General features: G+C 41.3%; 1 protein-coding gene across 2 annotated transcripts in view; it reads right to left on the bottom strand.

Annotated features, from left to right (window-relative positions):
• Positions 1-25,736, bottom strand: part of NECAB1 (N-terminal EF-hand calcium binding protein 1) — a 70,696-nt gene that overhangs the window by 34,821 nt on the left and 10,139 nt on the right. For both annotated transcript variants that reach the window (XM_049822413.1, XM_049822422.1), the window contains exons 3-5: positions 18,883-18,991; positions 3,383-3,408; positions 889-986 (exon numbers count right to left, since the gene is read on the bottom strand). In XM_049822413.1, the coding sequence (XP_049678370.1) occupies positions 889-986; positions 3,383-3,408; positions 18,883-18,991 (233 nt within the window). The remainder of the gene's footprint in view (positions 1-888; positions 987-3,382; positions 3,409-18,882; positions 18,992-25,736) is intronic.

The raw sequence follows: 25,736 nt of genomic DNA, 5'->3' as shown, positions 1-25,736 counted from the left end.
TACTGATATGCTGATAATACTTACTCACATTTGGCATGGGTGTCCTGGTTTCAGCTGGGATAGAGTTGTCTTCCTAGTAGCTGGTGCAGTGCTATGTTTTGAGTTCCGTATGAGAAGAATGTTGATAACACACTAATGTTTTCAGTTGTTGCTCAGTAGCCTTTAGTCTAAAGTCAAGGATTTTTCTGCTTCTCATGCCCAGCCAGCGGGAAAGCTGGAGGGGCACACACAGCCAGGGCAGCTGACCCAAACTGGCCAACGGGGTATTCCATACCATGTGATGTCACACTATAGTATAGAAACTGGGCGGGGGGGGGGGGGGGGGGAATCGCCGCTCAGGGACCGACTGGGCGTCAGTCAGCAGGCCGTGAGCAATTGCACCGCGCATCATTTGTACATTCCAATCCTTTTATTATTGCTGTTGTCATTTTATTAGTGTTATCATTATCACTAGTAGTTTCTTTTCTGTTCCACTAAACCGTTCTTATCTCAACCCACGAGTTTTACTTCTCTTCCCGATTCTCTCCCCCATCCCACTAGGTTGGGGGGGGGGGGGGGGGAAGTGAGTGAGCGGCTGCATGGTGCTTAGTTGCTGGCTGGGGTTAAACCACGACAACAGGACCTGGAACCCTCTCTTAGTACAACAATGTGAAGAACATTCTTCAGATTATTTGCAAAGACAATTTTGGTTATATCCAAACTGTAATACTTTGCAGACAGAGCTTTCCATCTTTGATACTCAACCATTTTGACGTGCCTTTTCTGCTACAAACGTGTGTATGTGGAAAACTTAAATATGAATTAGTAACTTTATCTAGATAAGAAAAATACTGGATACATGTTCAAACAAAATATATAATGTAAAGAAATTGTCACCATTTTACTTACTTTCTTTGTTTTGTCCATTGCCTTCAGTATGGTTATGTTTAAGTCTTCCAAGACAGATAGAACATTTTCATACTCTCCTAAGTGCTGCGAAAAATATTCTAAAAGAAGAAAACCCACATCACCCATTAATGACCTGAAAAATCAATGTTTCATTCAATATCAATTTTATCAAGTCTGAATCAGTTATGGTATTATTAACTGCCTAAATATATAAAATGAACAAGAGTTACAGTGAAAAGGATGATTTTATTTTTAAGTTTTATATTATTTCCCCCTCAAAAATAATTCCTGGAGTACCAAAAATACCAAAATCAGTGTTTCAAAACATTTTCTTTCAATAAATGCATTGCCAAATTGACAAAAATTTAAAATATCAGTTTGAGAGCTGAAGCAGACCTATTTTCAAAATATCTACATTTTCTTTCTAAACTGGATTTTCAGTCTAATAGTCTGCTTTACAATTACTAGCAGGAAATGAAGTTTTCATGTGTATGTACTAAATCTAATTATATTGATACAAAAATGAATAATTCTGGTAAAACCTTTAGAGGAGATAAGATCAAATGGGGGCTGTTGTGAGTCAGGGTCAGCTGAGACCAGTTATTTCTCTCTGAGAAATGAAGAGACCATGAGTTGGCCAGATAAGCTTCTAGTCCCAGGTACTGTGATTATATTTTCAATGAATATGATGTATGCAAAATACTTTTAACAACAATTATGGAAATAACATAGGTTGCAGGATGCCCTTGCTTAGCTGCTCAAAGCAAAGGACATTTTAACAGAAAGAGCTCATATAAAATCAGGGAACATAACTCAGAGGGATTACAGCAAGAGAAGGAGGCAAACCTGGGAAATCATGACCTAAGTTCCCATTTAGTCAATGCAGCAAAATACAATAAAGGGAGGCCCAGGAAGGAATAAGTGTGAAACAGAAAGAAAGAAAATTACGTTAAAGCTAGAGACTGTTTTAGACAAGGCATTTAGACATCCGATCACCTGGAAGAGCATGAAAAACAGTCTAAATGGCAGACAGAAAGAACAAGATTAGATAGAAGCTTTCTGAAATAATAAATAGCAATACTTTGAGGCTTTTAAGAGGTCAGCATGAGCTTCTCGGGGAGTCATGAAAGCATAAAGTTTCAGGAACTCCGTGACATAACCTGGTATTGCTGAGAGGTTGAATGAAATGATTTAGAACAAAAGTGTATTGTCAATTAGTATCCTGGAAATGAAGCTTCATTTCTGAGGAGAACTGAGATAACTCAGAAAGAGGTGTATAATCCCTAGCTTAAACATGTGTTGAGTAAACTCAGTACCAGATTCACAGAAGAGAAACGCTGTAGAGACAATCTATGAAAAAATTAAAAGGCAGCTGAAGCAGCCCATGTTCAATCGAAACAGACAGTGAACAGAACCAGTGCTAGGCTGACACCCCCCTCAGCCCTCTTGCTAGCCTGAGATGGCTGGTGGGGTCAAGTACTGAGCAAACCTGTAAGCCTCCAATACAACACCAACAGCAATAAATCCCTTGTAGAACAAAACCACCTGTCTTCCTTGGCCGTTTTTATATAATTTTGGCCAGATGCTCAACCAGCAGAAGTCGTCACAGCCCAATTCACTTCAGCTGAGTCTCATGTCATATATTTATAAGCCACAGGCTGAGGTGCTTCTCAGTGGGTTCTTGGTCATGGGTAGAGTCACTTTGTGGGTGAGTAAATGAGCTGTCATGTAACACGACAGTATTTTCAGCTTTTATAGGTTTTCAACATTGTTGACCATTAGGAAATTTATCAGACTATCATCTTTCCCTCAGAAATAGGCTGGTTTTGACAAGTATAACTGTTTTTTTGACATTTTGTGGGAGGACTTGCAGAAATTTTCTGTGAACTGCTTCTTGCTGTAAGCAGCACTCCTACATCAGGTGCTGTAAGATCAGCTGGAGAGCAAACAGGGTTTTAGGAAATGACTCACAGCCCAGGATGGGGTACAGAAATGGGTAACTGGGCCACATTCTAAGCCTTGTGGGAGTTTTTTGTGATGAAGGATGATAGAACTTGTCAAACTGCTGTTCTCACTGTCTCAAGCTGGAGGAAAGTAATGAATTTTTGTCTAGTGGTGTACTAATGTGATAATCTGTTTCAAAATTGCCAAAGCACTCGTACTTCAAAGCGATCAACTAACTAGAAAAAATATCTCACATGAAAGGGAAATAAGATAAAAGTTATCTCTCCATACATCGGAACAGATCTTGCAGCTCAGAGAATGTGAAGTATTGATTAGGAAAAAATATTTTTGAAGTAATTTCTGCATGTAATGGATGACAGAGTCTGAAAAGATTGAGCCATCTGCATTTTCTCAGGAGTTCTTTCAATCAAAATTATTTTCTGTTTGAGCTACAAAGATTAAACATTAAAAAAATCATATCACATAGCATGTTCACTTGCACAGGGCTGCTGCAGGCATAGATTATGTTAGTGCCCAAAAAGAAACTTACCGCAGAGCTCTTCTGTGTCAAGATTGCTGGAAAGATAAGAGAATAGAAGGTTAGTGAGCGTAGTAATATTTTTTGTTGCATTGGTAAATAGCAGAACTCAAAGATTAGCCTGACTGGGGTATGAAGGCTCCCTGCCTGGGCTGTAGCAGGAGGTGTGAGCGCCTGGCCCTTGCTGGCCTTGCTCTGCTGCCTTAGGAACGCCTGTTCTAGGCTGAAGGCTGTGCTGCAGCCCTTCTGAAGCTGGCTGCAGGTGCAGCCTCCCTTTCCGATCACGTTCCCACTGGCACCTTCCCACTCACTGACAACCCTCTTTGAAGTTCCTCACCCAGCCTTTGTGCATCATGGTGCAGAGTCCCTGCTCCTCAGGCTTTATGTATTTGGTCCCAGTGCTGGCAGGAATCCATCTAAACACCAGAAAAATTGGATTTTCCCCCAACTTTCTGCCTGTACTCCTCTTCTGTGGCTGTCATGCTGGACAGCGTGGCTCAGAGAGCTTGTCCCTCCATGCTAAAGGAGGGAAAACCCAGTACCTTTCTCCTATTTGCAATCCTCACTGTGCAATAGTGCTCTGCGGGAGAGACGGTACAGTAGGAGGGTAAAAGCAGACATAGCCCATCAGCACACATAATTTCTAAGATCTTCTGGCCACACAAAACCATTTCACCAGTACTAACTTCAGCAAAATTAGCAATGTGAAAAGTATAGCTGTATTGCCATATTCCCGTGCCAACATTACATAAATACATAACTGTATGCAAGTATTCTATACAATTCAAAACTTTTCACTTCAAACAGATTTCGTCTTGATCCACTCTGAAGTGATATTTTCTCTTAAGCAATATTTTCTCTCTGAGGCTTTAATAGTCAAAAGAAAAAAAACATTCGACCTACAGCTCAATTCTGAAAGTTAGCATATTGACTTTCTTCCAAGGAGGAGAAGAAACTGATTATTAAAGAAACTTAAAAGCCTGAATGTCCTTTTGGAATCTTGCTGAGGGGTGAATATTGAATGGCTGATTGCACTTAGGATTTTTTGACTTATCTTTTTAATTTAATAGGACTTTTTTTTAATTGACCTTTTAATAAAATGATGACACAGTATTATCTTAAAGTCACTTTCACCAATGCCAGCTTTCATATATCTGGCTTTTATGTCATGATGAAGAGAAACAGACAGAAATTGCAGGATCCTGGGTTGTCACAAACTTGCATACTCAGGGCTATAAAAACTTCTGAACACTTTTAATTGATGATGTAAATGAGATATTCCTACAATTTTTATTAACTGAAGCTGACCTTATCTGCATTTGAATAGGCCAGGTTGAATGGTTGCAAATGAGTCTTGCACCTGATTTTTCCAATGACCTTGGTGGCAGGTATAATGAAATTCATAGTCTGTAAGAATCGGTGTTGAAGCTGAGAAACTTAACTCTTATGTCAACAAACTATGTGATGGGAAAAAGTGTCTGTTGACTCCTTAAGGCTGTTCACCACAGATCACTATGGCATCAATGATCAAATGTGTCTGACCAACCACTTCTGCAGCTCAGCAGTCATTTTTAGAACAGTCCAGATGTTCGCTCCTTGAATGCAAACTGAAACCCTGAAAGCTGGAAAATTGCCCGAGTCAAAAAGCAGTGACAGAATGTGATGATGTTAAATGACAGGAGTTTGCTGTTATGATGCTTACTCCTTGTTCGCTGTCCCTGCATTTTTTGCCCCTTCACATCATCTGCCTTAATGCCTTGTCTTTGTAGAAGACACTTCTGCATTTCTTAATGTACAGCTTGATAACTGTGTTTAAACCACTGTTTCACATTGTTAGCCTGTCAAATTCATGCTCTTTTTTCAAATTTCGTATTAAAATCCATTCTGGTCCTTGGTCTTCTGCAGTATCCTCAGCAGTGTGGTAGCGATATAGTAAGGGAGTGGCTCGGGGGCTCTCAGCGTTGCTGTCAACAGAATATCGCTGTTAGTCCTATTGACAGGAGTGACACAGCTGCAAATGGACTACGAGTAAAAACGGAAAAGTATTTAGGTGCTGAATTCATTTTCAGTTAGAATTGGGCACCTGAATAATGACAAAATTATTGTCCGAAGTGATTTGTGCAGCAGCTTTCAGGAAGCCTGCGACAGAACATAGAAATGACACAAAGAGTATGGATTTCAGTCTAGTATACTCCTAGTATTTCCTTCTCTATTATAAATACCTTCTGAGGCTACTTACTCTTGGCATCCTGTTTTAAGGGGATGCTATTCTAGGCAGGGAAACTATAATTTTGTGTCACTGAATATTTCAGTTTCTCAGAAATAATAACATGCTGCTTCAAACACAGTTGTGAACAAACCTAGAAATTCCTTTTCTGTATACTAACAGTTCTGAGCTCCCTGCAGTAAGCTACAGAAACAATTAAAGAAGTTTGGCATATATTTAATATTATAAGAGTGAGGTGCACACCGGGGGGCTCTTTATGCAACTCAATACTCAGGTTTACAGTGGGCACCTCTTCATGATTTCAGTGGGTATGTATGCCAAAGATGCTTCGGCTTAGACCTATAATCTGGCAATGCTGAACATGTTATGTGCAATATTTGCTGGATGACTCGCGTCCAGGAGTCAGCACTCTGCTCATGATAAGCACCTGAAGCACAGGGTGCAGCCAAATGCATTCACATCATGTCAGCAGGACTGTTTTTTAAACTTCTGCTCTCAGTTTGCTTTCTGACTACCAAATGCAGTCCTTTTACGTCTGACTCCGTCTAAAATGTTTTCTACCTAATAACATGAGCTATTTTTAAAGGACTATTACAAATATTCCACTGAGCAGTCCTGATCACTGCCAAGTTGATCGCATCTGTTGCTCAGTGACAGAAACATAAGCAAATTCACTTCAATAAACTGTGGCAAAAGTGCCTATTTGTGATACCCCTGGCAGTGGCCCAAAGTGTAGGCGTGCAAAGCAGCTGTGATCACACTCTTGTTCTGCCCACCACAGTCAGCTGTGGGCTGGGGCCAGCCAGGGAGGAGGGAAGGTTAAAGCTATTCCACCCATCCACTGGTGTGAATCCACTGATCCACAGCCCCATCCATTGACCTGACACGTACCATTCTCTGGCACAAAAGGTACCTCTAGTCAGAGGTACCCGCAGAAGATCTGCATGTTTTCCCTGGACCACAAGAAGAGGCAAGGACATCTCTTCAGTACAGGAATTAATTATATATGAAGCATAGACTCTAGCATCTAAAGCAGTTATTATATTGAAGAATCCAAAGCAATAGGAAAGACTTTATGAATTGACTTAATTTATGAAATTCATTGCCATGACTATCATAGCTGGAGAAGTATAACACTTCCTTCTTCAGATCTCTCTTGATTCTCAGATATGAGATGGATTTATTTCAGAGACTTGAACCAACTCTTTTTTTGGGTCCCATTTTCACGTCTTTGCTAAATTTGGTTTTAGGGAGGAAAGTTTGAGGCTGGTATCTCCTATTGTTAAGTAGAAGCATATAATTTGTGACTGAAAGGAATTAAGTGTTACTTAGGCTGTGCAAGGGCAACTGAATAGTCATCCATGAACAATCTTAGCCAAAAAGCTGTAAGCTCTTTGCAACAAGAAAGCCCGCATACCATCCCACTTCAGGTCAGCAAAATGACATAAGTGTTTTAACACTACAGAGGGTGTTGTGCACAAGAGCCTTATGTGTGCACTTCCATTTTAAGAATATTCTGCTTCACAGCTCCTTTGCAACAGCAAAGACCTTTTTGTTCAGGTTTGTTCAAGGTTTCCTATCAGTGGAGGCAAAACTGCCTTTTGCCATCAGTAGGATGTGGTGTTGGGACACCACATTGGCCTCTTGCCACAGAAAAGGGAGAGGAGGAAGGGGCAAAAGTGGGAGAGAGCTCCTGGGGCTGGCCCCTGGGGAACCAAACTTCCCACTACCCCAAGGACACTGATGCTCTTCAACCCCAGGGCTAGCTGGACTGTGCACCCTCTGGCCTTTCCAAGGCAGCAGCCAGCTTGGCTTTCTGGGCTCTGACACGGGCAGTGGGGTCACAGCTGTTTTAATGACCCACATTTAGCTGTGCTAAATAATTGCCTAGTTTGCTTGTGCTTAGCTCCAGGCCAAGTGATAACTTCAGAATCATCGCTTACTGCTCTGCATGTGGCAGGACTGCAGGAGAGAACAAAAGTTTTTTGGCTGACTGACAACTCATCTGAAAAAACCCCACCCTAGTCCTTTGCATTAGGCAATGATTCACAGGGATGCAATGACAATACAGCTGGCTAGACACCTCAGTCAACCCAGCTATAACAGTCTCTGTGTTGCTAAAAGGGTCTTAATACTATTAAAAGTGCATCCTAAAATCTGTAGAGAACTGCACAAGGGCTGCAGAGCTATGATTTTTTCAACAGAGTCTGAATGATACCAACCTCAACGAGGAGATGAGAGGCAACATCATGGTGGGTGTCTTGCCACAAGGAGAAAATTTCTGAGTTTTCACCCCATTGAAGATGATGATGTTTCAACTTCTAGTTTTGTCCCAAAATGATTTTTTTTTTAAACTGATTAAATTATTTATTGTTACACAAAATAAAATGTTTATCTTGGCTAATTAAACTCCTTGGAAATGCACCTGTTGATAGAGATACCAAAGCTGCCGCGGTTCTCTGGGAAACTCAGATTCTGGAAGGGACCAGGCCCTCAAACTACACCTATCATTAAGCAATGAGCTCACTGCTAGGAAACCAATGTTATCTTCTGAAGAATTGAACTGAAATGAAGCATTCTAGGTCAGCTCCATTTAGGTCAATGCAATTGAAACTACTCATTACCACTTGCTTTTCCCAGTGTGAGCAATCCTAATTTTTTTTTTTCTGCAGAAAGCTGAATTTCCCATTGTAAATAATCATTCATATGGAAAATTTCCAAGCAACTCTCTTTGCAGCTTGTCTGTCTGACCAGAGGATCTGTTAGCATCAGGACTGTGTAAGTCATTCTCAGGGAACTTGTTTTGTTCAGTCATGAAATACTAAGCTATAATCAGCTCATTCTGATCAGCATCTTGCCTTTTTCTCTGTACTTAATTTCCAAATTGATTTCTGTAGCTATTGTCTTGAAAAGTCTGATAGGACAAGGGGTAATGGTTTTAAACTGAAAGAGGGTAGATTTCAGTATGAGGAAGAAGTACTTGACTGTGAGAGTGGTGAGGCACTGGGACAGGTTGCCGAGAGAGGTTGTGGCTGGCCCATCCCTGGAAGTGTTCAAGGCCAGGTTGGATGGGGCTTTGGGCAATCTGGTCTAGTGGACGGTGTCCCTGCTCATGGCAGGGGTGCAGGAAGTAGATGATCTTTAAGGGCCCTTCCAACCCAAACCTTTCCATGATTCTATGGAATTCTTACTTAATTGAGAAGTTGTAGTTTTAAAAAAAGGTCAAAACCCAATGGATTAATTTCCTCCTGTATTTTTTTTTTTGCATTCAATAGTTCCTTTTTAGAAAAAGGCACTTTTCACTCACCTGCAGTTCACCTAATTAAAGAGCCTGCCTGTATCTCACGCTGGTTTTAGTCAATCTTTTTTTTCCCTCATTGTACTTAGTTCATTATTTTTTTCTGTGTGCTTGTATTGAACCGTGATAAATCAGCAATAGAATGACACTAAAATATGCCTTCCAACTGAAACAAAAGAAAACCATCCAAGGCACAGATAATTACTATCCTTAGAGTATTATTAAACTACTGAGGATTTGTCATTGTTATCTTTACAACCAGAGTCTTGAAGGAAGCACTGTGGTCCCATGTAACGTGCATTTCATTTTGGTTTCAGTGCACAGTACTGGGCTGCAGGCTGATGCAGTCAGATGGTTCCCACAATTGCAAGGATAATGCTAACCAACTTCTTGCTCTCAGACATCAAAGTCGCATCCTTTTGGATGGGCAGATGATCTCGGCATTTCTCTTTTGACCCAAGGGAGGAACTAGGGCTCTGCTAATGAAGACCTGGGCAGGAGGGAGGGAGGTGGATTCACTCTGGGGCTGAGTCCTAAATGTAGACAGCCATATGTGTGCTGGCTGTCCAACCTCCCCTGCCAGGCAAAGGAGCCCCTTCATGTGTATTCAATGAATTTGGTTTTTTTTCAGTACACCAGCTAACAGAAGTCTGAGTAATTGGGTACAACACAGGTATCTAGTGTTGTTTCAGATGCTCCAGCATTTCTCCCACCACCCATGTCCCAAACACATCTCCTGGGTTATCCTGTCCACCTTGGGCTGATGTGTCAGCTGGGAGCATCTTAAATGCCTTCTGCCCGGGCAACAGTGCTGAAGCCTATATGAGCAGAACTACTTAGGTGCCAGTGACTTCACTGACTATGAGGGAGCCTTAAACACCCTGCTGACACATACACATGCAAGTCTAGATGTGTAGATGTGTCTTCATAGTGCCAAGTCCCAGCCCTATGTGTGCAGTACATGCAGCATGACAGACTGTCCCAAATGCCCAGCACAAGCTCAGCGCCGCAGGTGGCTGAGGCTCTCGGGTCCTCACCAAACCCATCTCTGGCTTGTGCATAGTTTATCTTTAACTTGTGCCACACGCAAAGGCTTAATGGGACCTCCCTACTTTTGGGAGGTTGCCTGTGCCCCAGGCCTGCCTCTATAGTTCTAGCATCTCTCCTACCTTGTAACTAAGGCCCTGGCTGAGGACTTCATATTGCCAATGAGAAAACTGAGAAAAACAAGTCTGATTCCCCACTGGCTCCTATGAGTCAGTAATCAGTGAAGCATTTACGGCACTATCTCTCTGGCAGTGCTGCAGACTGAATCTCCTTGAGATCCTCTGCATATCTCTTAGATTGTAACTTTGCCAAATCTTCTCTTTATCTTCTGACACCTTTTCCCTGAGGGTGCCATTATGCAAAAACAATTTCCCTGAAAGTTATGACTCAGGGGAGGGAAGGGAGAAGGATAAGAGTAAAAGGGAGGTTTACATTTGCAATGACTGCTAAAATCTATTCACTAAACCATTAACAATGTCAAGGATTCTTGCTCTGCTGAAATATAGGCTCGTACACAGTTGACATTGAAGTTAAGCAGGGGCAGATTTACCAAGGAAATGAGCTGTGAAAGCGTTCGCCCCATAAGCCACAAATTTCAAACTTTTCCTGCATACTTCTCTCCATAAAGACCTGTGCTGCTGATACTTTTCTCTACTTTCACTACAATTATTCAGGTAATAAAACATGTAAACAAAACAGCTATATTCCTGCAGACCTAGGTCCTCTGAAGCTGAACTGTGCTGTAATACTCTCTTGCAGCATTCGGTAAAATGCAAAGTTCTCTTGCAGCATTCAGTAAAATGTGAAGTCCAGGTAATGCAGTCTATTAATTGTTTAGAGCATGGTAACACCACAAGTTAGGGTTTTCTGTGTTGGGATAATTGGGAGTTTAAATAGCTTCTTCAGCAATATTACAACCCCCAAGGCAGCTGCACTGAAGGTACACACACATTGGATATAGAAGCCAGATGAGAGCTCATAGAAAGGTTAAGATACAAACTAGGTAGTAGGAATGATGCACACATTATTAAAGTACTTAAAGTATCACGTTTACAATAAAAATATGACTTTTGTTCCTGATTAGATCCAAATATGGGAGGAAGATCTTCAGATTTGGATTTGGTGTGTACATTATGATATACTGATTCAAAAGGGCCAAGAAATGAAATAGCAATGGAAATAACACCAAAAAATTCTTCAATATTTTTCAGGTGGAAAGTCAGCAAAGCCAGTCACATTCCATGATTCTTCTTCCTATTTAATCCATAAAATACTCTTGTGCTCCAATCTGCTCCTAAAAATAGTTCTTAGGAGAATATGTTAAGAAACTTAAGGTTGCAACACCGCTCCTCAGCCCTAAACTTCTCAGGTATTGTCTTTGTAAAAGTCTGCGATTTTTGAAAACATAAACCACTTCTCACTTCTTGTAGTTAACATCACCAGCGCACTTCTATCTTCAGGTGGCTTTGAGCATCAGACCGTGATAGCCTTTGCCTTGAGCTGTGTGTATTGATTTACATTCGTGCCATCATAGCACAAATTGCTATGCAACCAAAATGAGTGTTTCACATTCACTTCATAGAGGAGCTCATAACCAGGATGCTCTGACACAGCAGAGCATGTGAGTCTTCGTCTTCAAAATTACTTCAACTATGACCTGCAGACCATGTTCTCCATGAGCTGTGTGTTGTCACCTTCCTTGTCAGCCATGGGAAAGACTTTTGGTGCCTTTGCAGCACCTGCATTTGCCTCCAACACCCTTCCCATTGTTCCCATCAGCCCTGCAGAGCCTCACTGAGCACTGTGTAGCTTGGAGCTGAGGCTGTTGGAGGAGAGAGGGGTGAGGAACCCCACTGCGTTTCCTTCACCCTCACAGAACTCTGAGGAGGTTAATTCAGCTTTCAAGTAGAGTGCATTGAGTTTTTTTGATGTCTCAGGGCAAGCACTGACAAGCTCCCAACTGTGACATTACAAATGTATAACATAGATGTCATGCCAAATATACATCAATTCAGGAGGCAAAGATGAGCTCGTCCTCTTGCTCCTTCCCTGCTCACAGCCATGCCCCCACATCGCTCTAACTTGTACTGTGGTGGCTTGGCTCCTACTCAACACACTGTGGGGATCTACCTTGGCCTCCTGATACCTTCATCAGAGCTTAAGATGTTGCCCAAATGCTTAGTGTGCTTATTTCTGGGCTATCTGCAAAACACTGAAACCATTAGGAATAAGGGGAGAAGGATCATTGTACAACTCTAGGTTGAAGCTTAAGTCTTTAATAATCACTCCTCTTGATTTCTTGCTTATACTTTTTTTTTTTTTTTTTTTTTTTTTAAGGGTCTGTAAATACAAGACATTGCTTTGCAGTAGATGCAAGTGCTAAGCGCATGCTAGGAAACCAGAACCTAGAGACCTGGCTGTAATAGCCCAGACCTAATAACTGCTGCATCAATGCAAAGCCTTTTCTTATACTGACAGAGTGAGGGCATAGGAATGGGGACCTTCCGTAACAGCTTCGTTATACTATTTCATGGTATGTGATTGCATAGGGATTGCCCAAAGGTTTCATGAGATCCTGGAAAGCACAAATAGAAGTGACTTGCAGTGGAAGTCAAATGCTTAATTGGCTTTCGGCTTCAATTGGACGTAATGACGATACTGGAAACTGCATTTAAGGAAGAACAGTTAACTGGTACCCCCCTAAAGCAGTCACCTTGTGCTAATTACACATCAGGAACGCTAGTTGTATGGCCTAATCAAAGCATTCTACTGTCTCTTTTTGTAGCTTTTGAAGCACACTATCTCTGAATAATCAGTTGCTTGTTTTACTGAAGAATGTTAACATTAATTTAATGTATGAATTAATTCTTGGTATTATCTCCCTGCCTTCATTTACAAACAGGAGACATACTCACTGGGTCACCACAGTGGCCCATTGGTCCAGTGTCCTCTTGTTTGTGGTCACAGGAGGCTTTTTAAAAAAACAACAACTTATTTTAAGGCCTTGTGAACAGGTATCAGCTAGTCTGCCCATGGGGAGAACTTCTATGTAACTCTGTGTATCTAGTAGTTGGCCCATAAATTAATTATTATATTAGCTTATGGTTCAGTGGATGGAAGACCCGACCACAAATTTAATTCTTTACAATTTATCTTCTTGATTGCCAGTTCTTACAAATACAATTCTTGTATTAAAACACCTTCAAGAAAGGTAAAACATTGTAGCAGTACTAAAATATGGGAAAAAATAACTTAGTTTTTGCACGGACACACTACTTCACCTAATTTGGTTGTCTAGATAGCGATAGCATAGCATCATTATTAATCTATGTCGTACCTGGTATATATTAACTTATACATTTGTTTCTGACTCTATCAAAAGAAAAAAGGAATGGAAGTTAAAAAAATCAGGCAATCAATTTGTACGGCGTGTCTTTACTGGTGTTTATTTAATATTTAAAATGTTATAAAAAGGTAATGTAGTTTTTATGAAATAGAAAGAAAAAAATAGCCAGTCTACGCAGAAGTACATTCATAAACTGCAAAATATATGTCCAAAGGATGTACTGAAGAAAGATCCTGAGCTAATGCAAATTTTCAGTAAAAGCAATGATCTACCCTGAATGAATAACCTGTACTTTAGGGTCTAGACAAATTGTAAATAAAAATTCATCCTGGCATAATGAATTCCTATTCAACCTATCTCTTGGAAACTTTATGTGGTGGTAACTAACTCTTACCCATCTTTTGCCTGGTGATTATGGTCACTGCAGTACCAATTGACTCTTCTTTTACTTTGTAAAAAGATAACACCTGTCTGCACCAAATAGCAAGGCACAGAGACCACAGTTAGGCAGACACAACCTTAATTACTGGGAAGTTAGCCCCTGTATTATTTGCCCTGCTGTCACATTGAAAATGGTAATTGCTCATTTTAACAGTCTTCCATAGCTCACCTGCTTTGTAACAGGTATGCTACATTAGCTTGGCTTGGTCTTTTAAAAAGTTAATAATCTTCTAAATCTCTCTTCAACAAGACTGACATTAGGATCTGTGTAACAGGGGTTTTTAATACCTGGTTAATTTAGTTCCCTTAAAAGTGTTAAGGCAGTGTAAGTCTTTTATGCTTTGAATATTTTTGAAAGATTGCTGCAGCAGAGCTGAGAAGGGAATTCAGATTTCCTGAGCTTGTGGCCCATGGATATCACCCCAAGGCCACCTCTCCTTTTTTATCCTCAAGCTTTGAAGTACAAAGACTCATGCACACAGACAGTGAGGATTTGAATGCTGGCAGAGTTAAAAGATTTAATGCAGGTGGAAACAACCCAAAGTCTGCTCTTGTGACAAGCTGGATATGAAGTCTTGAGATACGCCAAGAAATGATCTAGCGGATCATGACATGCTTCCCTAGCCATCTGTCCTAGGCATTTATGTGTAGTGTAAATCACTGCATAATCTCAATGCTTACAAAAATATTTCTGGGATAGGGAACTACAGTCTGCATTTTGTAAATAGTGAAGCAGAGAGAAGATAAATGATTTTCCCAGAGTTTGACAGAGTCTGTATTTTAACTGGATGAGAGAGACAAAATAATCTGTGCAAATCTCCTACTAGATACGCAGCTGAGTAGACTTCCTCACCCTCCCCTACTGAAAACCAGCCATAAACCTCTTGGGAATTACAGGCACAAACCACCATTTTCATTTCATTCCCTCAGGTAATTTGCAAGTGAAAACATCACAAAATAGGTGGTTTGGGGATTGTTTGATATGTACATGATTCTCTTAATGTTTACATTACGAAACTTCCCAAGGCTCAATGAACATTTTGCTACTTTTCTTAGCCAGCTAGTTAATTTGAGACATTTTACATAATCTGCCCTTTTCAGCAAATGCCAGTGAGTAAAGTTTTTGCCTCCTTATTATATCTACTTCATGTGATTTTTGCTGGAAAACTATACACAAGAGGAATTTATATTATACTGTCCAAGTTGTCTCTCTCTGCTATATCCATCTGATATTTGGCATGCTCCATCTTGCTGCCTGTCTGGTGACAGGATTCTCAAAAGCTTTCAAAGGTGCTGAGGAAAAGCGTTTGAAATACATTTGCCTCTGTCAAAGAGAAAGATCAAGCAGTGTAGAATACTTTTCAGCTGCAAAGTCAGGGACTAAGCCTTTTATCAGTTAAAGACTTCATGAAAAAAACATACTCAAAAAGCTTCTTGTTGCTGTTTTAAATTTAAGTTTTAAGCATGTTTTCTTGTTATCTATATCTAGGTTCTACTCTATAACAAATGGTAACCAGTCAATAGAAAGCCCCCTTTCTTCTGATTGGAAAAGGTAATTTAATAGGTTTTCTTAGTCTTCCACCTGTTCAGTTCCCTGAAATACATGAAAATATGATCCTTCATGGTTCTCTGTGACTTTTGTGCCCTGCTTTTTGCCAGGCTTTTCTTGGACAGTGAGAATGATCCCTCACTCAGATGGCTGCTGTGCCAGTTTCATTACCTCAGCTACTAACTGTAGTATTTGGCAAAGTTGCACCTATTCTTCAGGTATGCCTATTTCCCAGGAGGAAAAAGTAATGTTATATTCTCACTTTTCTACATATTTTTCAGATCCAGATATTCTCCGCTAAAGAGAAAAAGGTTTACAAATAATAAAAAAATTACAAATAAAAATACTTTACAAATTAAAAAAAGGCTTACAAATAAAAAGAAAGGAAAAATAGATGTAGAACATCTATCTTGTTTCTTAGAAATCTTATGTAGTCATCAAGGACATTTGCCTTTATCAGGATGCTCCCTGACAAATTCAGACAAATGGAATCAATGGTAAAATAAAACAACTCTCATGCAGTTATGTGGTGCACATGAGGAAGTCCAAAGCTGTATGAATGAGTATTTGGCTCTGAAATGAGTCTTTGACTCTGGGTTAAAAATTTCTGTGAAGGCCCTTAATCTGCTAAGCAAATTCCCAGGGTGTTCTAAGAAGCACATGATTCATTTTGTTAAGATTAGTTACACTGCGTGCATTGTATTTGCTGAAGATCATATTTGTTTCTCAGTCTTTGCCACTGATTTTAAGAAACCTGAGGAAATTAAAACGTTACACTTATTTCTTCCGTACACAGTACGTATTTATTTAGCAGTATTTCTGCAACCTTCTGCTTTGAATTTATAGCATGTAGGTACTTTTGACAAATTAGGGAAATACAGGAAATTAGGGAAATAATGACAGCCTTCTCCTCTTTTCTTATGATAAGAGATAACCTGTTTATATTGCTGCTTCTCCTGTGTTGTTTGTTATGGAGAATGATACATCTGGGAAACCTGTTTCTCTGTCTTTGTTGCATCCTAGCACCAAGAATCTTCAGCACAGGATGGTTTACTGGATGCTTTAGGATGGCCTTGGGATTAGGAGTACAATTCCATGCTTCTTTTGTGCTGTCTTAAATCTAATGATGATTCTGGGGAGGTTATGCCTGATTTACTGAAACATAAGTGAGATCAGAGCTAAAAAAACAAATCCACAGTTATACAGGCATTTACTCTTAGGGGATATATTCCTCTGTTTATATGAATTATGTGCCCATGTGAATGCTTTTAAGACTGCAGAGAACAGATCTAGAAGAGGATTCCTAACTGTAGATATTTCATATCTTCATATGATCACACAGACAGTATTGCTCATGAACAGTACTTCATACAGGTTTATAAAAAAGCAACTAAGCTCTTAAGACAGAAAAGAAATGTGGTTCTGCATATAGACTGTATACTTTAATGGACTTCGAGGTCTTCTGCTGCAAAGGTAGTTATGTCAACGGTCAGCATCACGCCTGGTCGTTGACAGGCCACCAGGGCGATGGGCCTGGGCTGGGGTTGGCATTTGGGGCTAGTGATACACAACTGTCATGGCAATTGGGTGTTTGCAGAGGAGGGCTGGCACAAGTTGAGAAAGAGGGGAACAAGGAGGGGCATGATGCTGTGACACAGACATCCAAAGGAGAAAAAGGCATACGAGAGTCACTGTCAGGAAGAGCTGGCCAAGGGGAAAGGCCTGTCTGGAACTACCTGGGGTAATGTGCAAGTCCTAAAGTATTAAGGTGATTGCCAAATTCATGTGTCTGAGGAACAAGGCTACAGATATCTCACTGTGAGTTAGTGTCTGGATGTTTACGAAGTAGATGAATCATAAAATCACAGCCTGCTGGTTTTGTTTCCCTATGGAAGGTAAAAAACCCAGAGACACAGTGGAGATTGACATTGGATGAGATAAGGTCCTGTTACACTTCTCCTACATTTTCTTACAGTAAACATAGGAGGCAGGGCTGTGATACCATCTTAATACTTGTTGCTCCACTGTATGCAGCTGAGAAAAGCAATACTGACTTACAGTGTACTTTCTCCTTGTAACCAGAATCATAACTCACACCATGATTACTACACGATGTCTTCATAACCTCTTAGCAAAAGCAAAAATGGCCTCTCCTCAGGACCTTCTCTACCACAGAAATAGTCCGATTTAAAAACCACTAGCTTAGTAACACCCTCCTAATTAACAGTAAATGGGACACCTGCTGTGAATAACTGCAGATGGCCAGAAAGCAAATAAAAAAGGAAATTCATTCTCTTCAGTTGTAATATCATAGGATGGAAGAGGTTGGAAGGGACCTCTAGAGGTCATCTGGTCCAAGCCCTCTCCTCAAGCTGGGCTACCTAGAGCCAGTTGCCCAGGACCATGTCCAGACAGCTTTTGAATATCTCCAAGGATGAGACTCCACAACCTCTGTGGGCAACCTGTGCCAGTGCTTCACCCTCACAGTGAAAAGTATTTCCTGATATTCAGAGAGAACCACCTGTGTTTGGGTTTGTGTCCATTGCCTCTTGGTCCTGTCATCAGGCACCACTGAAAAGAGCCTGGCTCTTTCCTCTTTGTACCCTCCCTTGAGGTATTTATATACATTGATGAAGTCGCCCTGATCCTTCTCTTCTCCAAGCTAAACAGTCCCGGCTTTCTCAGCCTTTCCTCATACATGAGGTGCACCAGTCACTTAATCATCTTTGCCACCCTTCATTGGACTGTCTCCAGCATGTCCATGCCTCTCTTGTACTGAGGAGCCCAGAACTGGACCCAGCACTCCAGATGTGGCCCCACCAGTGCTGAGCAGAGGGGAAGGGTCACCTCCCTTGACCTGCTGGCAATACTTTGTCTAATGCAACCCAGAATGCCATTTGCCTTCTTTGCTGCAAGGGCATATTATCTCATGTTCAACTTGGTGTCCATGCCAGGTCCTTTTCTGCCACGCTGCTTTCCAGATGGGTGGCCCCTAGCATATATTGCTGCATGGCGTTGTTCCTCCCCAGGTGCAGGACTTTGCACCTCTCCTTGTTGAACTTCGTGAAGTTCCTGTCAGCTCATTTCCCTGTGGCCTTGTTAAGCCCAACCATAATGGGGATATCCAAACAGCCTAAGTGACAGCACCAACACAGTTACCATGCCAGCAGCATACAGGATGGCTTTTTCTGCTCTTTACTATATATGATTTCTTCATTTTTTATTTTTTTTCCCTGCTCAACATCTGGTCCAAATATTCATCTCATGTAATGAATCAGCAAAGTGTGACCAAGGATTGAGGAATTCATCTTTAAAGCTTGAAGGAGACCCCAGTCCCTTTTCCTTACTATCATGGGTGGGGAACACAAAAGGCATCCAGTTTCCAACCTGTGTTCTCAGTACCCAAATCGCATTTATTGGAACATGCAGGTATTTCTACAGGGTTTAGAAACACTTCACTTGTATGGTTTAGAGCCATATGACACAGCCTACCTTCCCTGAAGCAGCATTCTTCTTAGACTTGTTTTCTAAAATCAGGCTGATATCTTTTTTCTGTTCTGAGGTACAGAGGGTAGGACTGTATTTGTAAGAAGAGGGTACTTACTCGGTATTGTGTGTATCAATGGTGTGAAAAAGTTCATGCAGTTCTTCTCCACTCAGAACTCCGTCAGCAAAGTAAGCTTTGAATTCATCAAAGGACAGTTTTCCATCATCTGAAACAATGAAGACATGGAAAGTGCCTTAGTTTAATTTATGGTTTTTCTTGTTTACTTCATGCAGTAGAAGAGGAAACTATAAAAAAACCTCTAGCACTTCAGATTAAATGTAGAAACTTCACATATTTGATCAAGACAGATAAAGAACATGATGCTAAATGCATCAGCTGTTTTATCAGAGTTCTCAGTTTGCCTGGTAACTCTGTTACTCTTCCTCCTTCTTATCCTTCAAGCAAAGATAGCTTAGTTTTGGTAAGTCTTTCCTGACAAACATGTCAATAGAGTCCTGTCTTTGCCCTGATCCCACTAACTGTGGCTTCTCCCCATCCTGCCCTACGCTTCCCCTACTTGCTCCCTGCCTGTGTCCTTGCCTCTGCATGGAAGATCAGTGACCTCCTGAGACTGAGTGGGACATGTTAGTTCAATGAAAATTTCTTCAGCTATCTAGAGCTATTTCCCTTTCCTTTTCCTCCTCTTTCTTTCCTCTGCTCCCTGCTTCCCACATGGGAGACTGAGACTCACATGCACAATTCAATAGCAGCAGGGATCTGACCCTGGCTCTCCTCTCTAGCTGAGGACACTAACCAATACACTGCACTGGTCTGCAGCATTTTGATTCTCTCTTTCTTCGTAAAACATATCTTTCTGAAAAAGCTCTATGCTTGGTGTGTAATTGACTAAAATTATTTAAAAAATTGACTTTCATGGAATAGGAAGCCAGCTTTGTGTCCTCTTCCACTGGAAAGAATTTCAGCTCATTTTCTTGGTCAGCATAGAAAACAATAAATTTCTATTTGCCAGCATGTAATTCATCTGAAGAGTACACCAAAATATAGGAATGAGAAAACTGGTTTGGACATATATCAGAGGTCAGTAAAAATCTGCAGATGGATTTTCAGATGGAGTTTGAATTGACCATTTAATATACAATGAAGCCCAACTATCAAGAAGTTGACTTTTTTTCCTAAGTGTCCACTGTTCTCATTGTTTGGGACAAAACCAACCATCACCACATGGGTCCTGATTATCACCAATAACACGTCCATGTAGTTAGAAAGTGTCTGCAGGACTAATGGGACTCAGAGGAAGGGGAAGTACCATATGATAACATTTAGAAGAACAGTAATGGAATGTACATTAATTCAAGAGGAGAAAGTCCTTGTCACAATCGGTACTACGTTATTTAGTGGAGTCTGTGTCATCTGTTTCTTAAGTTAGCTTTAATTATAGCAAGTCCTTGACTACATGAGGGAAAATCCTTGAGATGAGATGTATTAAATAGATTAATTCATCTGGTATTTTCAGGATGTTACCACTTCAGATTGAGGCTCTATTGTCCTTTTGTCAGATTGAACTCTGCACAACCATCAATGCTTTCTAAAGGGTATTCCAATAACCACTAGAACATTTTATTGAAGAAAGGATTGTTCTTGTATCCCACCTCACTTACGCATGTCTGATAACCCCAGAGAAGTTGCTATACTGCAGATTTTGCATGCTTTTTTTTATTTTTTATTTATTGGTGACATCAGAAATGGATAAAATGTGCCGCAATTTGGACAGCCTGTCCCACCCCAGTGTGGCTGTGGCTGCAGTGACAAAAGTGGCAGACTTAGGCTATTGTCTGTTTTGGAAAGCAGGACTCTGGGGTGCAAGGAGCATTAGACTTTAACTCTGGCCTTTAATCATACCACAATGACTATTTAAACATCATATGACAGTCAGCACAAGTGATTTTTTCCTGAGTGTATGATTCAAGGCTGAGGAGAAGGAACCAATTAAAGGAAGATATATAAAATAATTCTGCATGCTGAAATGACCTAGAGCCTGGATGGGGCTTTGAATGACATTGTATAGAAGGTGATCTGAGAAACCAATAAATGCTTGTCAGCAGGATGTTAAAAAAAATGAAAGAAAGAAGTTTGTAAATGAAAAGCTGACCTCACAGACGTCCACGAGATTTCATCACGGATCTCTCAGCAACAGCTATTTGCTTCTGTCCTGAAGAACAACAGTCCTTTTTTTCTTTGCTGTACAGGCACGACTTCAGAAGAAGTGCATGAGTCAGGATGAGGCAAATTGGTAACTTCCTTAAAACAGGGCAATTTGTTCCTCTTTGACTAGTGCAGTAAGCTTTAAATGCAAGACTGATAATCAGCAAAAAAAAAGCCAAAGAAAGAAAATCCACCTTTTGCTTTTATTTGGAAGAAGTTTGAATGGTTAAACAGTAGCTAAATAATAATTTATTTAAACCGATTGAGCCTTTGCATGAAGCATAAAGAATATTTTCAAAGCCTAACACTTCATAACTGTTTTGGGTAGCACTAAGTTTAAGTTCGCATGTGTCTTTCTCTTCCTTCAGTAACATACTGAATCGCTCATAGGGCACTGAACAACTGTAGAGGATAAGACTAAGATGTCCTAAGCACCAGACTAATCTACAACATATCGTGGCCTAATTTTATAGTGGTGAAGAACCTATTATAAAGGCAGTATCTGAATCCTGTGACTACATGCTGTACTATGGCTTGCAGATTTGAAGAGCAGAGCTGAGATGTTTCCTCACCCTTTTACTTGCTATTATCTCATAATTTCTTTGACTTGAATATGTCTTCAAATATGTAATCATCAAGAAGTTTCAAAATTGTACAAATTAAACGTCTGCTTCAACAAAAACATTTTGAAATGTTTAATATGAAAAGACAGATTGTAGCTGGAGATAATCATCGTTATGATCAAAATAAAATGTCAAGATCTACAAGAGCTGAAAACCAAGATGGCACAATACTGTGTTGAAGGTAGGCAATTGTCTTTGACAGAGCTGCCATGATTACCTAATTGAGATTCTAAATACATCTGCCGTTTGGCACTGGTTACAGAGAAGGAATATCAAATATTAAGTGTGTTGAAACGGGCTTCTTTTCACAGCTATGCTTCCTTTGGCTTGTACAGATGCAAGTGACTGTTCAATCAAACTGCCTTTGCAGCTTTAGCCTTTGCTGGGAAGGGTGATTTGCATATAAGTTATACACATACTCAAGAAACTAGTGATTTTTGACAGCTTCCCTGAGATAAACATATTATGAGTTTACTCAAAGAACAGTCTAGGTGTGACACAAAACCTGAAACATCTGTCTGTTTATCTCTGTTCTTCAGGATCATTGGCTTTAGATCAATCCAGAAAATCAATGGTCTGTCAACAGCCAGATTGGGCATTTTAGCTATTTTCTTTATATTTTATCATCCAAGAGCAGACATTGCCTTTTGCTTCCTTGCTATTTATTCTCAATAACACTTTGGACTTTATTGACATTGACCGACACATCACTGAACTTGTTGCTGGCAAAGCAGGTTTGTACCTGTTCGGTTACTTGCAGACTTCATACAGTTACATTTACTGAAAAAAGCTTTGATTCTCCAGGACATGTCTCTGATTTTGTAGGAGTGTAGCTGTTTCGCTAGTGCAGCCAGGGACTCGGCCACTGGTGGCCCAGGCCACCCTGGCGCTTCCTCAGTGCTCAGGTGAAGCTCAGACCCAACCCCTAACAAGGGCTCCTTGTGCCATTTGATTGAAGACATGTTTGCCTAGCCAGTTTTTTTTTTCAGGTGTCACAAACGGCTTTTAGTGTAAAGGCTGTGTTACGTATCCTCAGCACCACTTCCCTAGGGCACACGTTGCTGTGCCCAGATAAATACTGTCTGGCTTAAGTGCTTCGGAGCAACTGAGCAGAACCATCTATTACAGATGCTTCTATCCTCGTCACTGGCAAAGCGACAGGGGATGGATGATTCACGAAAGACAAACTTCTCTGAAGCCATGCATCCCTCAGACAAATCAACCTTCAGCAGCGTTTGCCTTGGCAACGTTATCTCAAAGAAGCTGTTTTGCAAGCCTTGCTTACTTTTGTGTATCTTCTCTGATGTCTTTCAAAAGCAGGGTTTCTTCAAAAATGGGCACAGTTGCCCATCCTCCCTAGAGCCAAAACACTCCTGACTGGCAGACAAAAATATAAACAATAAAATGTATCTCCCCATGTTGCATGTGCAAGTTTAGAAATATATTTACATGGTGCTTTAGGGGAGCCTTCCTTCAGGTTACAGTTGCATTCTTACATTTATTTCAGTAAAATTCACCTCTCTATTGAATAGATGATTTTATGTCTAAGACCAAGTGATATCCCCCAGCCAGTCCATTCCAGAAACACTAGTAATCTCCAGGACGCATTTCAGATAGCTTATGACTTCAATAGACAACTGCGTATCTGATGAAGGAAAGCCATACACATACTCTCTTTTTGAGCTGAAAGATGACTTCAGTGAGTGAAAAGACACCAAGCAAATAATGGACAAGGGCATGTATATATTTGGAGTCTATGTGCCCGAAGACGACCACAAATCGTGTGTCCGCAGCCAGTGAAGGAAGTTACGGTGATGTAGAGGAGCAGGATGTCTCGCAGAGGTGCCAGCAAATGCTGGAGGGCAACAAAAGAGCTTCCAGTCCCACGTGTTTCGGGCTTCTTGTTAGGACTGTGAGCCTTTTCTAGCAGTTAAACATGCCTGTGGGTGCCTCAGAGGACCACCAAAGTAGTCTTTCCATAGCAGGAGCCACATCAGATGGAGCTCGGTATGGCTGAATGGCAGCCCTGGGACTTACGGCTATTGGAAGAGCCACATGGAAGAGCTTATGGCAATTGGAGGAAAAAACCCCACTGGGCTAAAGCTCATCCTGGGGTTCACCCTGGTGGGATGGGATTTGGAAAGCAGAGCCCACGGCACTGTCCCAGCCTAACCAGATGGTGCCCAGCCTGCCTCCAGACTGGCAACGTGCACACTGCCAGGGCAGTTGGGTTATTTAGAGTCTGGGGCTCTACAAGCACAGTCTTCCGCCCTTGTAGGGCAAAAATTAGCAAAAGAAGAAGAGATAACAACAAGTGAAACCAATAAATGGAAAAATCCCCTGCAGCAGAAAGTATTTATTCTCCAGGAAGGTACAACAGGGACTAGGAAATGACAGTGCTCAAAATGAAGCTGTCACTTCTGCCATGGGAAAGGCAAGGGCCAAAACCACAGCCCCATCCAGGCCCTCACAGTTCTCAGTGGGAGCTGACTTCCTAAATCCCTTGCGGGAGCTGTGACACCCCTTTATGCCTTTTGGAAATCTGTCTGCCTTTGAAGAACTTAAAACCTTAAAGTGCCTCACTCAGGCCACAGTCCCCTGCATGGCTGAAGCAGACACAGTGGGAAGGCAGCATAAAAGTGGTCCTTCTCCCAGCTCACCTGCTCCTGGGGACCTGCTGTGTGACTTGCCTTTCTGGAAGACACTGATAGTCCATCCCTGCTGTAAAAGGTTTGGATAAGAGCACTTGAGTGCTAAAAGATATTGCCCTATACACAGAGAAAATGAGGTAGTGGGGACACACAGATAGCAACAGACACGGATGGACTGAACCAGATGCAAAAGTTGAAAAAAAATTGATTTATTGGCACACGGCACATAAGCTGGAATCAGACCACGGAAGAGCTGCCAAAATAATAAATTTCAGTGTGCCAAAGAGTATGCTGACAATATCCACCAGGTCCCAGGCATAAGGGGTTGCATAAGAAAAAGCACAGACTTAGGCTGAAGCTTTAAAGGTTCTGGGCAAATGCACTAAGCTTTCACTGACTCTGATCTGTATTGAGCATTGATATAATCAGAAATAATGATTTTGAACCATTATTCCAGCTCTTATGCTGGAAAACCTTAGCACATGTAACCCAGTGGTCCCAAGGGGACTAGGCTAACAGGGAGAGGGTTTAGGCTTAAAAGTAGGAATTTTGTCTTTATAGAAATAATAACGTTTGGAATCTGGAGCGTCGAGTCCAGCCCTGCAGCATCTGAAGGACCCACGGATGTCGGATGGGGAATCCCACCACAGGCAGAGCCCAGGCTCTGAAACAAGAGCCAGGGTGGTGTCTGCAATGGATCCAGACGGTCAGGAAGCAAACAGCAGCGTGGTGAGAGTCCCTGGAGGCTGGTTTACAAGGGTTTTGCCTTACAAATTCATTTTACCAGTACTAATTGAATAATTTGGTAGCTCAAATCAGCAATGCTGCAGTTCAGAGAATTTCTGTGCTCTGGCTCCCATTCAGAATATATGTTCTGTAAAGTCATTCAGTACATGCATAGCTCCAATGTGGCCACTATGATGTTAAGACCTGGCCCTTCTGCGTATCATGGTGCATAGAACTTCCCCAAGCGATTCCTGCACATAGCTGTTTTTCTCAAGGAAGGGCACACAAGAGTTGGGCCACCCTGCCACACTGTGACATATCTGGCCAGTCGATGTGTATGCAGCAGAGAGCCCACACGCTGCTGCAGCTGCCAACGCACAGCACTGCTGGGGGCAAGTCTATGGACTAGCTGAAGACCTCATGAGATGCCAAGACATTGTGGACTCTGATTACGAGATACTGGCCAAGGAAAAAATGCTGAAATCGGGGACTTGGCATGCTTTGCTTTGGCGTAACTCGAAAACTTTTCTTGGAAAAAAGTTTAATCCCATAAGTGGTGATCTGCAGAGAGCCTCCAGGCCAACTCTGATGGTTCACATTAGGGCGATACAGGAGAGCCCCTTCCTGAGGTGCTTCCCCTGCCTCTCCCAGGCATAGTCACTCAGTCCTCTGGGATGGCTTAAATTAGCACTCCAGGCTACAAGCTAGAGCCACTGAGAAGTCACCATCTGAGGGCTGCTGCAGTGAA

This window comes from Accipiter gentilis, chromosome 2 (genome assembly GCF_929443795.1).
Source record: "Accipiter gentilis chromosome 2, bAccGen1.1, whole genome shotgun sequence".
Classification (NCBI taxonomy): domain Eukaryota; kingdom Metazoa; phylum Chordata; class Aves; order Accipitriformes; family Accipitridae; genus Astur; species Astur gentilis.
The sequence above is the reverse complement of the archived record's forward strand: the minus strand, read 5'-3'. Positions and strand labels throughout refer to the sequence as shown.